The sequence below is a fragment of the Bos mutus genome, chromosome 1 (genome assembly GCF_027580195.1).
Source record: "Bos mutus isolate GX-2022 chromosome 1, NWIPB_WYAK_1.1, whole genome shotgun sequence".
Classification (NCBI taxonomy): Eukaryota; Metazoa; Chordata; class Mammalia; order Artiodactyla; family Bovidae; genus Bos; species Bos mutus.
The window spans coordinates 80,226,663-80,241,575 of record NC_091617.1 but is presented as its reverse complement, the minus strand read 5'-3'; the positions used below and the strand labels follow the sequence as shown (position 1 = coordinate 80,241,575).

Sequence of the window (14,913 nt, the reverse complement as noted above, 5' to 3'; positions counted from 1 at the left end):
TATATTTAAGATAGATAACCAACAAGAACCTACCATATAGCACAGGGAACTCTGTTCAGTATTCTGTAATAAGCTAAATAGGAAAAGAATTTTAAAAAGAATACATACATGTATATGTATAACTGAATCCCTCCGCTGTACACCTGAAACTAACATTACATTGTTAGTCAATTATGCTCCAATATAAAATAAAAAGTTTTTAACACAGGTATGGAGACTGTCTCCAGAGAGACCCCTATCAGTTCACAAATGGGATGGGCAGAAAAACAGGGTTAGCAGGGACATGAGATTACTTCAGAATTCTGAAAATGGAAACCTAGAGGTCTTGAATACAAGTTTAGAAATGAAAGGGAGAAAAAGGAGCTCAAAAAGAAAAAAATGGCCCAACTTTGAAAAGGTATAAATAGCATCAGTAGAGAGCAGTATCTGAAACTCCTGAGAGGTCACCTGCAAAGGCAGTGGAATTTCTCCTGGAAGACGGGAATTAAGGGTTATTGATAGAATGTCTCCCACCTGGGTTTTAAATCAGACAACAGAATTGATACCACGAAGAAGTTAAAACCATGCTCTGTAAGCCCCTCTTCCATTTTGTTTACCAGGGATGACCCTAAATCTCTGCTATGGACTCAAGCTGACAAGAGTGATACGGGTCTAGGTTGTGTCCTAGCCAAGTACTGGGCTTGCCAAACGCTGCTGTCTCTGGGGGAAAGGCTTCACATGGGGTTGGCTTCAATGACAAGAAGCTGCGATGCTCATACTGGCTCTGGAGAGTAACATGCTGCCAACTTGTGTTTGGGCGGGACTGGTGTTACGGTATTTTATGCTCTTACTGTTCCCTGGAATGTAAAATATATGACACAACATATTAGTATCTTGGAGATATTAGATATTAATATATTGGAGTTCTCGATGGAGAACTCCAGCTCTGAAGATACCAAAGCTCTAGCTTCAGGGGCCCCCAGGTTGTAGCTTCTGTTAGACCTCCAAACAAAGCCCTGCGGCTAGGGTAAAAGCAGGAAAAGATAAGTGGCAGTTTTACTTATAAAGGGATTTTAATTTCTCTGTGGAAAAGAGGAACTGACTGGACAAGGGGGTTATACTTTATAGGAAAGGGCTTTATTGGGGGTATTTTTACTAGGATGGGATCTTATTTGAACTAGAATGTTTATATTTTCTAGAGGCTTCCCAGGTGGCGCTAGTGGTAAAGAACTTGCCTGCCAATGCAGGAGACATAAGAGACATGGGTTGGGTCTGGAAGATTCCCTGGAGGAAGGCATGGCAACCCACTCCAGTATTCTTGCCTGGAGAATCCCATGGACAGATGAGTCTGGTGGGCTACAGTTCATGGAGTTGCAAAGAAGCGACTTAGCATGCATGCACGTTTATGTTTTCTAGTAAATTCATATAATGGGGAGGAGAGGTTGGTGATTTGGAGGTTTGCTTCTGTTAGGCCCAGCTCAATGACTAATTACATCATCCCACCAAGTTTCCTTCCTCTTCCACTGCCTCTTCCTGCAACAGCAGCCGCTGGCTGAAATACCATTGGGCAAAGATGAACAACTAAATTTTGCCCGTGGAAGTCAGTTTGGCAGGTATTAATGTACGCTTGCAACCCAAAAGGTAGAACTGCACCACCCAGGCTGACCACTCAAAATGTGTGTGGGGTCCTCTAGTCTCCAGGGGGTGCTCCAGGTTCCCCCTACCTCTTTATTCCCCCCTCCAGAGAGGAAAAATCATGACCCAAGTCAAGGAAGATGCCCAAGTCCTAAAGGGTGGGCAGGGGGCATAGCTTTGGCTAGGAAGAGAAGGGGGCCTCAAGGCCGTCTATTTACCTCTTCTGCAAAGGGGCTGAAAACGCTGGGAGAAGCTGGGAAGAGGTCAAAGTGATGGGCTAAGCATAGGGAAGACTGAATGGCCAAGGAGTCCTCAAGGGGGACCTGTGGGCCAGGGGCGAGTCTGCCAGGGTAAGGAGGTTGCTGCTCATGTCCTTGGTTATCGACTAGGAGGACCAGTTTCTAACTGGAATTTAGGATATTGGCCTTATCCTTTCTTCACCTCTACTAGTACTAACAGTAATGACAGGTGATTTTTTTTTTTTTTTTTTAAGGGTTTCTATTCTAAGTCTGGCTAAAATAGATGGGAAAAGACTCTTTAATACTTTTTTCTCCTCCCAAAAGAAGTGGTCATGTTAGAAAGAGGAACCCACCTTGGATGAATGTACTAAATCAGGAATGTCCTGACTCACAGAAGGGAACTGCAGGTCAGAAAGAGGACCTATTACTGAACAGCTACATGTGCTCAGCACAAAACTGCATCTTTCAAATAGTCATTTCTAAACACAAAACGGGTGTTCTCAAACAAGGAAGATAATCTAATGCCAATGGTAGTAGACAGGTTGATTTTTTTGACCTAGATGAACTAGTTTCAGATTGACTTCCTTCAAGTTCACACTCTTGCCACACTTCAGCATTATTCTTGAAACAGCTTGGGTTTGTGTAGTTCCTTTTCTTCCAGCAACTCATTTATCCTAACAATTTAGGGCTGTTATTTTAGAATTCTGAAAATGGAAACCCAGAGGCCTTGAAGAGTTAGAAATGAAAGGGAGAAAAAGGAGCTTAGAAAAGAAGAGGCCCAACTCTGACTGAAGTAGGTTGCATATTAGTAGATTCGGGGCTCTGCCATCAGAGAATGTTGCACAGTACGTGTATTCTAATTGCATCAGAGTGTCACATCCGCAAACTCTGGGCTGTGGAGAAACCGATAGACAACTTCTTTAACTTTCACCATCAAGAGAGAGAGGCCTAGAGACAGCCCTGTTCTCCCAGCTCTGTTGGAGGCGAAGGGCTGGCCTCCCCCACTGTAGGCTTTCCGTCAGCCACAGCAGACTCTACCATGAGGGGCTGCTCAAGATGGAACACACAGTCAGGAAAGAGGGAAACAGGGCAATCCTCCTGCATAGAGAAAAAATGCAAAACAAGCCTTCTTTAACAGCCCTTCTATAATTTATTCCCAATTCATTTGATTCTCATCCAAACTGGCATTAAAGCAGCAACAATACTTGAAGTGGGATTTAATCACTGTGGAAAATTTTACCTTCAAGTTTAAAATTCATCTTAAAAATGTAACAGGAGGAAACTCAAACCCTAAGGAAAGTGGCTTCCCCTCCGAGAGAATCATTCCTCTTTATCTACAGCTTTGCTGCTCCTAAAGGCAGAAACGCATCAAGTGTGTGAAGAGGGCCTACAGTGTGACTTGACCCCTCGCACAGAGTCTTACTGGGGTACAGCGTTAGCTGCACAAAATCTAGAGGCAGCCTGGGAAGACTTGGGTAGAGTTTGCATTTTAACAGAATCAGAAAATGAAAAATGGCCCTAGCTCGTTTTTTTCCTATTCACCCCTTAGGTCACCCCAAGGACTCTTAGAACTAATGTTACAGACTTACCTCCCTGCAGGCTGGAGGCTGGTGTTGGGGGCTGCTGAACACGGTAGGGAGGCAAGAGAATGGAGTGGTGGTGAGCAAAATACATTTCCCCAAGGGTTGGCTGCGTGCAGAGAAGGATGCCGTGGCTCAGACAGAGGTGAAGAAACAAAAGACAGGGGTTCTCTGCTTTTGGACACTGAGAGCCTAAGAGAAACTGGTTGCTTCTTGCTTCAACAGGAATGTGAATTGAGAAGCGGGGACTATGTTTAATATGTCAAAATACAGACTACATTAAAGCCCTATGTTGCTATTTCCTTATTCCCCAAGAAATAAAGATTTCAAGGCTGGTGGGGAAGGAAAGAAAAGGAAGCTGGGGAGAAGCAGAAATGTTCTGACTCTGAGGGTACCCCCCAGCACAGTGACGTGATCACCACTGAATTATTCTCTACTAAAATTCAGATTAGGAAACGTGGGGTAGGCCTTCCAGGATCTGGTCTTTACAGTGGGCAGCTGAGTGGAGGAGACATCCCCCCTCTCCTTCTATTCTACCTTTTCTATGGGAAAAGTATAAAAGACCCTCATTAAGTGCCCTTTCAGGCAATTACAAAGCATTTCCAGGCACTCAGCTGAAAAGTGTTTATGTAAGCTAAGTCCTCCTCAGCCCCTCTGGAGAAGCAGCACAAACATCAGCATCCTCTTACACAGCAGATATCTAGGGTTACCTCCTGAGAGGTTTCAAACTCTCACAAAAGGACAATCTGCCCAGGCCTGTTCTTTTTTTTAATAGGGAAAGGACGACATCCTTGGAAAACCAATTTATAGCAAGGGAAATATTTCAGAAAAAAAATCCTTAGAGCAAAACACAAATGCAAATAGCCTCGTTAGGAAGAGCAGGAACTAAGAGATCTCAGTTGAAAACCCTGAGAAAATGGCACCGGATCATTACTATCAAGTTTTGTTTTGGTTTTTAATGGACTGTCCTTTATGCTTATCAAGCCCAGCCATGGTCTAGCCCACACAGTCCTTTTTGGGGTGGGGGTTGTCTGTGAGCTGTTAGCCAAGAGCCTGGGAGATGTTTAGGGTAGGCAATACTGAGGCAAGTGTACCCCTAGAAGCTGGCCTAGTTTTGGAGTGAGGAGGCCACTCTGATTTGGGGGTTCATCAGAGGCTGGGTTCATTCTAGCACTTCCTGAGATGTTCATTTGACGAGGCAAGGCATTTGAGTGCCCAGTGGGAGAGTGTACCTGAGGAGCAGTCTGGGAAGGGTCACTTTAAAATGTTATGTTTCTGGCCACAGTGGGAAATTAAATGGGGGAGAGACTGCCAAGGAGTAGAGAAGTTATAGCTGGGTCCTCCCATGTTAAAAGGTACATGTGAGTGCTGTGGCAGGCAAACACCCCACCAGTTCTTCAGGACTGGAATAAAGACTGGAGAAGAGGAGGCAGGAATCTTCAGTGGAGAGATAAAGCCTCAGCCCCAAGGGAACCAAGAGATAAAAGGGTAATATTCTCAGATCAAGTCTCAACACCTCTCTCCAGGGAAGCTAAACCACCCTCTCCCATTATCACTCCCTTTAGACAGCTTCAGTCTAAAATGAGAGACAAAGGGGTGGGGGCAGATCGGAGGGTGGGCAGCAGCCCTTCCGCCTAAGCCCAGGCCACCAGCCTGGAAGTTGGAGGGTTAAAAATCAGCACTTAAAAGAAAACTCAAACCCTATTAAGCCCAGGCTTGGAGAACAGGGAGCAGCAGGGAAGCCAAAGGAAACTAATTTTGGAGGTTCTCCAAACTGCCAATCACAAGCATATTTCTAACAGTCCCAGTGTTGTTTGAGTTGGTTGTTTTTCCACAGGCTGCACAATGGGGTCTGGTTATTCATTGAAAAAGTCTGCAAGGGAGCCCCGCCCTCCATTCACAACCAATTTGGAATGCTCCATTCAGGCAAGGGGGGGTGGGGAACTCAGCAGCTCAGCTCGCTGGGGCAGACGGAGCAGAGCCCAGCTGTCGCCGCAGGGACGCTTGCTCGCCCAGCGCGCAGTGTTTATGTAAGAAATTCAGACACTGCAGGCGCCTGCCTGCTCCACACTCTCCCTAAGACTCAGATGGCCGAGACCCTGGCTGAAATCCGCAAGGGTGTGCAAGTCAGCTCCAAGTGAGGTCGGCAAGTGCCCTCTGGCAAAAGGAATCTATCTCGCGCTGCCCACTTCAGAAACTGACTGTAGGTACCAGCTGAAACAGACTTCAGCGGTATTTCTCCTGCCCCCAGGGGTGAGCTGGTTTGCATTAGAGGGCAGCTCTCTCTGGAAGCCAGCCTTTCCAGACTCCTTGCTTTTCCATTCCTATAACAGTATTGGGAGCCACCTCCCCAAGGGAGTGGGTCTCTGGAGACACTACAGGAGTCTGGCTGCAAAGGGGGGAGGGGTCAAGCTATCTATTATGAACAGTTTCACAGTTCCTTTTCCTGGCTTTGCATCCGGCCTGAAAGGTTTATAATACTCCCCCTGAATGCTCATGAGACATCAAAAGAGAAGATCCATCGTCTGTGGGTGAAACCTACTCCAAGGGCAACACAAAGTACAAGGCTAAAAACTGGTTGGGTTTCTACTCTTTTCAAACCTTCAATAATCACCCTAAGGAAGATGTTATGAAGCCAGTCTAGTGTAGACTTCGTTTCAAGGGAAGAATATGCTGCTTCAGGAAAACCAGATCCAGGGGATAAATGTTAGCACGTGGGTTTTCCCTCTTTTTCAAAACATATTGGACTATTTTCAAATGTCTTATGTGGACCGCTTCTCACTGCCTGCCCCCACTGCCACAAGCCAGTGAACTCAGATGGTTGACCACTGGAAGCATTTCTCTGAATATAACTAACCAGACTCTCCATTCAGTGCCTTGGCTACTCTGCAGAACAGTCTGAAACTCCTGGCTAGATCTTATCCTGCTCCCTGGAATCTTCACCCTCAGCTGCAGCTTTCGTCTAGATGCCTCCTCCTGTTAGGCAGGTGTACCTCTTTGCTAGGCAGGGCCCCTTCATGAAGGGACTCTTCTCAAGTGTAACATCTGAGTTTCTGAGTTGCTAGTCCACGGTCATTTACCTGCCAAACTCAAAGGTGGACTCAACCTTTTGGTTACACACTCACACACTCATGTGCGCACCCACTCAGACACACTAGGGGCCTAGTGTCTTTGTGTCTCCTTTATTTTAAGCTGAGTCTTTTACAGGAATGGGACAATGATAGAAACTGACGACCAAAGCCTCTGTTAAATGAGCTTGATGAGTTCACAAAATGGATTTTTAAAAAAGAAACCTAATCCGGTACTGGCATCAGCATGCCTGGCGCTTGTCCAAGAGCTGGGAGCTGCAACATGACAAGACTCTGAGCTCCTTGGACTGCAAGTGGAGAAGCGCTATGTGCCAGGGCACAGATGGGGCCCAGGCTGCCTCAAGGGCAGCCATGTGCCCAAGGGGGGGCTGTCAGCCTCTGAGCCCAGATGAGCTTTATCACAATTAAAACCCCAGAAACATGTGGAGGAACAGTCTCTGGGTAGAGGATTACACATCCGACCCTACCCCACCCCACCAGTGGTAATGTTTTTTCTAGGACTGAAGTTAAAACAGTGATACTAGGTGGGTGAAATGGCAGATAATAGAAATTCTCAGCTTTATCAGACTACCCACATCTTAATCTTAAGGCAGAAGAATGCTGAAAAACAGGGGACAGACTGTAATTTCGTGATGCTGGGATTTTGTTACCTCTGGAATCTACAAAAGTGATCTGCCCAGCAGACACAGGTGTAATTTTCTATCCCAAGTCTTTTGCACCAAACATGGGAGACTGGAAGGGTTACTGGGTTTTATTAGAGGACTGAGAGCAGAGAGACATAGAAGAGGAAGAGAAAAAGTCTGTTGTTTTTAATAAGCCTAACTGAATTAAAGTTAGATGAAAACAGATTTTGTGTAAACACATGGCTCTGTTCAATAAATGGGAATGCTAGGGCTTTGGTTCTTAGGAGTCCTGCATTACAGGGATTTTGGAGGCTATCAAGGAGAGGATTTCAAATCATTTAGCCCTTTCTCAGTGGTAAGGTAGGGAGTGGACTAGCTAACAAAGACATTGAAAGGTTTCTAAAACTTGGAGTCAGATAACCTCTAGCTTTCCTGCTCCTGCTTTAGCTCTCGTTTCTCCCACCTTCAGAGCTATAGGCTCTGGCAAAGGATTAAGTAAGAGCCTCAACTCCCTCAAGCCTCTTATTTTTAAAGTGCCTACTGTTGTCTTTTTCACCTTGTGCTAAGAAAGACTTTCGGATGCTCCTTTCATATACAAATGGCCCAAGAACAGAAAGCAAGTAAACGGAGAGTTTGCTACAGTGTGTCTGGGGCCAAAATGACTGCTCTCTCCCAAAGGAAGTCACCCCTCCCCCCACCATATCAACCTCCTGAGCAGTTAAAAAAAAAAAAAATCCAGATGAATAATCTCATATTGAAATGGGATTAAGATCAATATACTTTAGGTTCAAGGGCTGCCGTAACAGTTAATCCTATTTCCCAGCCATCTATTGCAAATGTCTTTATGAAAAGTTGATTTTATCAGTTAATTAGCCAGTCTTAGGAAATTACCCTTACTTCCTCCAGTCAGTCCATTCTTTTTGAAGCACAGATCTAAAAAGAACACTTCAAGGGGAAAACATGGCCATTTGGATTTTAAAACCATTCTTTAAACTATATTTGTTTAGAGATCATGTTTTAAAATAAGATTTTACCGTGTCTTCTCCTCAACGTAAAATATTTTAGTTCTTCAAAATGCTGACAGGTATAACAGTCACAGTATCACACTGAAACGAGTGAAATTTTAAAAACTCAAAACTTAAATCTGCATTTAAAAACACTATGTATATATGCTAGAACCTAGTAATACCCTAGGTTTCCCTGAGGGCTCAGCGGTAAAGAATCCACCTGCGATGCAGGAGACACGGGTTCAATCCCTGGGTCAGGAAGACTCGCTGGAGGAAGAAATGACAACCCACTTCAATATTTTTGCCTGGGAAATCCTATGGACAGAGGAGACTGGTGGGCTACAGTCCATGGGTCCCAAAGAACCAGATTGAGAAAAGAGACTAATACCCTAAGATGCCCAAACAATCAGTTCAGAAAACTGAATATTAAGGTGTCCAAACAAACAGTTCAGAACACTGAATTATCAACTCCCACCCCTAACCCAACACTAAGCACTTTGATTTTCCATTATTATCCTCGGTTTCGATTTGCAGCTAATTCTGTAAAATGTAGTACACACTTATTTACTGGCCCAGATTCCGTGGCTTGGTAGCTCTGTGTGTTACTGCACACGTAGCTAAACACATTTGTAAAACACAGGATACATAGTGTGTACACACACAAACGTCTTTTGGAAAACATGTCAGTTTTCTGATTTTTCTGTTTTATCATTTCTCTTTCTTTCAAACCCTATGCAAAAAACTCAAAGCACCAAGGTACTGAGCAAGTTTCTTGGGACTGTAGGATGAAGAGAACTATGGATTAGACTGGGCAGCCCACCCTCAACCAGGCTTTCCTGAAGGCCAGCTCCAGGCATCTGAAATCATGAGGGAGCCTCTGAGTGTGACAGTGCCCTTGGCTCTGCAGCTTTGTGACAGCTTCTTTAAGGACAGGATTTTATATACTTTTCCTCCCTCATTTTACTTAGCCCCTCCCATTTGCCCCTAATCACCAGTGTATCTCCAGCTGTCTGGACCTTATATTATCCCCTTAATAAAATGAAAGGGTTAGGCAAGACCATCTCTAAAAGGGACTTGTAGCTCAAACAATCTGGGATCTTCAGGGTTATTTATCAGGATCAAGGGACAATGGGTGGCAAAGGCAGAACCCCTATGTCTATAGGTGGCACTTTTTATTCCCTTGAACATGACCTTTAAGAGATTCTAGGGGGGATACTTAACTAACTTCTGTATTTGTGAAGTAAAGGGAAATCTATACAACTAGAAGTAGGCTGGGCGTTTCTTTAAGACTTAAGAAATGTCTCACCTCTCTTTTAACTCTTAAGAACAGTGGTTTCATTTATTAAAAAAAAAATTTATGAATGGATGCCTATGGGTAGGAACCAAAATCTGGAAAATATAGAAAAATCTCTTTAGAAGCTGAGCTGATAGCGTTTACCAAAAAAAGTAAGCCATCATCTTCAAACCTGGCCTTCTAAAATAAGTTACCCACATTACTTGGTATTTCTTTTTCTCTCACATACATACCAAAACTCTCACATTCAACATGGAAAACTAGTCAAGTCAACAGTAACAAAAAAGGTAGACTACTACTCATGGCAGGTCACATAAGAGTATTTGTTACAAATGTTTCAGCCACCCTAGGGGAGAGATTTGCTTTACCCTGCAAGTGCAAGTTTGGTTTCCAGTTCATTGATCCAGTGATTTAAACCAGTTCGTAAGATTTTATTAAATTTGCATGAGCTTCTCCTACTTCCCTGGAACAGTCAGGGCTCTTCCAGAAGGGGGCTGGAGTGGAAGCTGATCCTCAATAGGAGACTGTGAGAGGTACTCACAGAGAAAGGGTCTGCCCAGCCCTGGGCTCTGCCAGCTCCCGTGAGTCTATACTGCCTGTCTCAACTGCAGTGAAAAGTCACACATATAACAGCGAAGAGACAGTTCAAGAATACACCTCCCCACATCTGTGTTCCTGCCTAACCTCTGTCTGAATCTATCCTTCTTTCGGCTCCATCTCTAGAAAGAAGAGTCGGGGGTGGGTGGGGGGAATTCTCAAAGACTCTCTGAGGCTACTCAAACATCTGCTTTATCCTTAAAGACAGAAAACCCCAACCTTAAGAAGTTAAAGCAAAAAGCAAACAAAGAAACACATCACACTTGGTAAGCAGAAACATCTCCCAAAGCAGCTCCATTTTAGGTATGGCACTTTAAAGAACTTAGCACGTTCTATTTGCCGAGCAGGAATTATTTCTAAGACGCCAGAACACATTTATTGATTCCTTTACTGAAGCCTCTTCCTGCAGATAAATATCTATCCAAATATCCTGTCTGCTGACATCTTTCTCTAAGGAACCTACCTCTGCTTCAGCACATGAAATCTATCTGAATGCAGTCATCTCACCTCCCTTCTAACTCTTTTGGGTTATAGAGAAACAAACAAAAGTGTCATAAAAGCATTTCAAAGAACCTCTGCCAAGAAAGCCTCCCAAACAGACTGCAGTTTATGCTGCTCTGAGCAAGAACTGGAAAGGCTGGGCCAAACTGTCAACACAGAACAAAGTAGGATTACAATCCTGTCTTTTATCTTGCAAACACATGCGCGAGCGTGTGCACACACACACACACACACACACTCACACACTTTAGGTTATCTTTCTTTAGCCTTTCAGTGGCAAGTTTCCCAATCATTTGAAAGCAATCAGAGGGCAATAATTAACATGCATTTACTTTCCTATAGAAAACATCCACACCAAGCTGTGACAAAGCTAAGGTAACCCTGCATCTGTGAGTTACACTTTGTTCCCTTTTCACATTTCCTAGCATCTCCCCATGAATATGAGGCCTATCATTAAAGAATGTTTAGTTAGTACCTCTGGCCTTTCACGTATTGATTTAGAACACACAGCTTTTACTTAGATCCAAAGATATCCTCTCTCCCAGTGGCATTTTTACATACACACACACAAGATAAAACAAAGCTCGGAAAAATGTGTTGGTGCAAAATGAGAAATCAAATCCTTGCCTGGCTCAGGTGCTTGCTATTATAAACTATGACTAAGACACAAATTTTTCTATGATGCAACTCTCAAGAGGCAGCATTTTCTCCAGGCCTCTCTTCTAAACCTGCTCATTCGCCAGTGACTAATGCTCTCTAGAGCTGCCCTGTGCTGCTCAAATTTCATCAGCCAGCTTTGTCCTTGATAGCTCTGCCTGGACCATAAAAGCTCCCAAACCTGTTGAGGACAGCCCCCAAAGATCAGTGCAAAGCTAACTGTGCCCTTGCCAGTACCCTAGAGCTGTTTTCTGAGCTTCCACAGCATTTGTTATCTCAGTGATATGAGCACTTAAAGACCATTTTAAGTAAAGGTTTTTACTCTTTGAATGATAGTCTTGACAACTACATGAAAAATAAGTGTAAATCAGGTCACTTCTGTGACCATTTTTTGGTCAACTTTGAGCTAGAAAAGAAATTGACAACATGTTGGGTGAAGCCACAATTAACTGGAATCTTTCATTAACTATTTTCTGCACCTTTAAAAGAAAAAAAAAATGTCAGGCTCATGATTTCTATCAAGGACCTAATTTATAAAAACCAAAAAAACCCACTGGAAGAGAATGTCTGATTAATGGATGCTTGGTCCAGTAACTTATATATAACTTTAGTTAACTTGAGAATTAGGATTTTTTGAGCTTGAAGTTTTGCAAAATTCTTTAGGCACAAATTTTAAGATAAAATCATGTTTGGTAAATCTTACCCGCAATAAAATAAAAGCACTTTAGAAATAACTTCAGTAAGGAACGAAACAAGAGTTTGGGGAGGGGGTTAACTCTGAATTGTTAAAAGAAACCAAACACATACCACTGTCCAAAGAGGCTGGCTACAGCTGAAAAGTATTCTAGACACGGATGATCAAGGACCAAACACTCTCAGAACACATGTGCCACCACCAGAAAGGTACTTACAGTTATCAGACTGAAAATCTGGGACAAACTGTTCGTCATCAGGAACTTGTGCTAGAAAAGAGATTTTTTATTTTAGATCTTTAAGTTTTATTAAAAAGCACAGTAAAATGTTTTAAGTGGAAAACAGAACAGCCAAGAAACTTGCCTTCAGCTAACCAAGCCTCTTGAAGTTGACTGAGATCCTGAAACAACTCTGGAATTGAAAACAGAAGACACCAGAATGAGGAGAATTCTCCTAGGGGGAAGAGGGAAGAAGCTGGCTGTGTGCTGCAGTTTTCACAGGGAGCCATATGAACAAGCCACAGCAGAGGGGAGAGCTGCACTACCTTCAGAATCATGAGCCAGATCTGTGTCCAAAAACTTCCTCTTTCTGTCAATCACAGGCCGCCCTCTACTCTCCTCTGACCGAGATTTCTGAAAGAGGCCAATAGACAGTTAAGACGTAAGTGTAGTAAAGGGGTCCAAAGGGGGCTGTGCCATAAGACTCACGTTCGAAGAGGGAAGACAAAACAAACCAAAAGCCACATAAACTTACCCCTGGGACCATAAAAGGGACTTGTTGATCATAAAACCCATCCATGGTGCTTCCAGCGTCTCTAATATCACTTTGGAAGTTCTCAGCATTGAGCAATTTCTTGAGGGGAAGGGGTCCTCCTGTAATAGGAATTTGGGAGATTTTAGCCCAGGTGAGGGGAAAGAAATGAAGTGATTTTATATTGCTTGTTCTTTTAGCAATGTTCTTTTCTGTGGGAAATCATTCACTTTCTCTGAGGTACTTAAAGACCACCACTCAAGGTGTAAGCTTTATAGACTAACCTGGGCTTGATTAAGGGCATCAAAGATGCATGGTACACTTAGTGCCAAATCCACTCACCTAGTCATTCTTTTAATCTTTTTTATTTAATTATTAAGATTATAGGTTTACTATCATCTGTCTCCTACCAAAAAAAAAAAAAAAGGACCTTATTTTCATCTAAAAAGATGATTTCAAGATTCTTCCTGTAAAAAGATTCCCCAGGGTGTTTGTAGTGTTAGGGTTTTTTTGGTTTTTTTTTTTAAGACAATTTAATTTTTGATAATACAGTGACAGGAAGTAAAGAAACTGGGTTTAAGCATACCAAATTATTTGCAATTAAGAATCTGACATACATAGTGCTTCTAAAAGTATTTTGTAGGTCAGTTGTAAAGAACTATATATAGTTCCAAGAATACAAGGATCCAGAGATATACTTATCTTCAGATACAACTCTTAATTAAAACTTAAATCTTTTGTCCAAACAGATATAGTGTTGGTAATGTCACAGATCTCTCCATGGCAACTCACAAAGAAAGCTATAACATTTCCAACTTTTAAAAGAATAAAATAGCTAAGAAAACTAATGCATAAAGTTAACTAAATTCCATTATACATATTTTAAATGCATGTCTACCACAGATCTTTAAAAATCATTAAAAGTTTCATGGAAAGAAAAATCTGTTTATTATAGTGAAATCAATTTTTCTTACATGATTTAGAAAATTAAACTGTTTCAGCACTGTCAAGTATTGGGTTTTGGAAAGAGAGGCTGGGGATCCAAATGGACAGGAGAGAACTGTTTCTAATTTGGGAGGTATAAAGTAACAATGTCAGGAAGGTACCATTCTTCAAATAAAAATGAAGTTAGGTCAATAAAATGGGAGAAATATTAATTTCACTCACCCCAGCTCTAAGCAATTCAAAATAATTAAGGATAAATCTTTTTAACTAGTATACAAATTTTAAATAGGGAACCTTTTCTCAGTGGGCAATGGCACCCGATTTGCTTTTCATACTATGTGAAGCATATCAAATTTTTGTATGTTAGTATACAAGGAAACCCTTCACAGCCAGCCTCCCCTCCACACCTTAGTCCAAGTAATAAAATATTTTCAAAGTCAGAGGGAGAGAAGCAAAACTACACACTTCGTAACTTCCTAGAAAAACACTCCAGGTAGCTTGCCTGAATGCCTTTCAAACAAGCGCTAAAAAGTTCAACATAAAGTTTTCTTCCCAAATGTCACCAACCCGTAAACAAAATCAGAGAGGGCATCAGCAGCGAGTTGAAGGGCAAGAAAACGAGTTCTCTGTAGCCTTCAAAAATTTGTCAGTTTAAATAAATCATGGCCTTAGAAAGTCTATAAACGTCTATAGGAGAAGTGGACAAAGGGTAGGAGATCGGAGGGGGAGATATTTTCAGAGACTCACAATGAAATACGACGCAAAAATACTTCACCATGAAGAGCAAAAATTGTTTTTAAAAAATTTAAAAAGCTGTTATAAGCAAACCCAAAAGAAGAGGTATCGAAGGTCTTTAAAGCAGCTCTCAAAGTTCAAGGGCTAGAAAAATCGCGTTCAAAGTATACATATTTTTTTAAGCTTGAAGGGAAAGCTCGAATTCATCCAGGAGTTTAGACCACTTCCTTTGTGCCCCCCCCCAACCCCCACCTCCCTGTACCCCCAGGAAAAACTTTAACACAGCTTAGCGGCGCGATCGAGGCCCCTCCCCCGCGGCGCGCAGCGAGCCCGGTTTTATGAATGAGAGAGCGAGCCGCAGCCGCCACATCAGGTAAAGGCTGTAACTGGATCCCTCGCACTGGGCCCCATTCACAAAACAAGACACACTTCCACCCAATTCCCAGCCTTCTCCATTCATGAAAACTCCTTCAGATGAGCCCCCGCCCCCACTCCCAACGCAAGCCCTGCCTCCGACGCAGGCCCCTCACCCCAGCGTTTTAGGAAGAAAGCTCAATGCTTCATTCACAAAAAAAAAAAAAAAAAAAAA

General features: G+C 42.8%; 1 protein-coding gene across 1 annotated transcript in view; it reads right to left on the bottom strand.

Annotated features, from left to right (window-relative positions):
- Positions 1–14,913, bottom strand: part of ETV5 (ETS variant transcription factor 5) — a 59,342-nt gene that overhangs the window by 43,308 nt on the left and 1,121 nt on the right. Inside the window, 4 exon segments of the mRNA XM_005910750.3 lie at positions 12,113–12,163; positions 12,258–12,305; positions 12,439–12,526; positions 12,648–12,766. Coding sequence (XP_005910812.2) covers positions 12,113–12,163; positions 12,258–12,305; positions 12,439–12,526; positions 12,648–12,692 — 232 coding nt within the window. The 5' untranslated portion in view covers positions 12,693–12,766.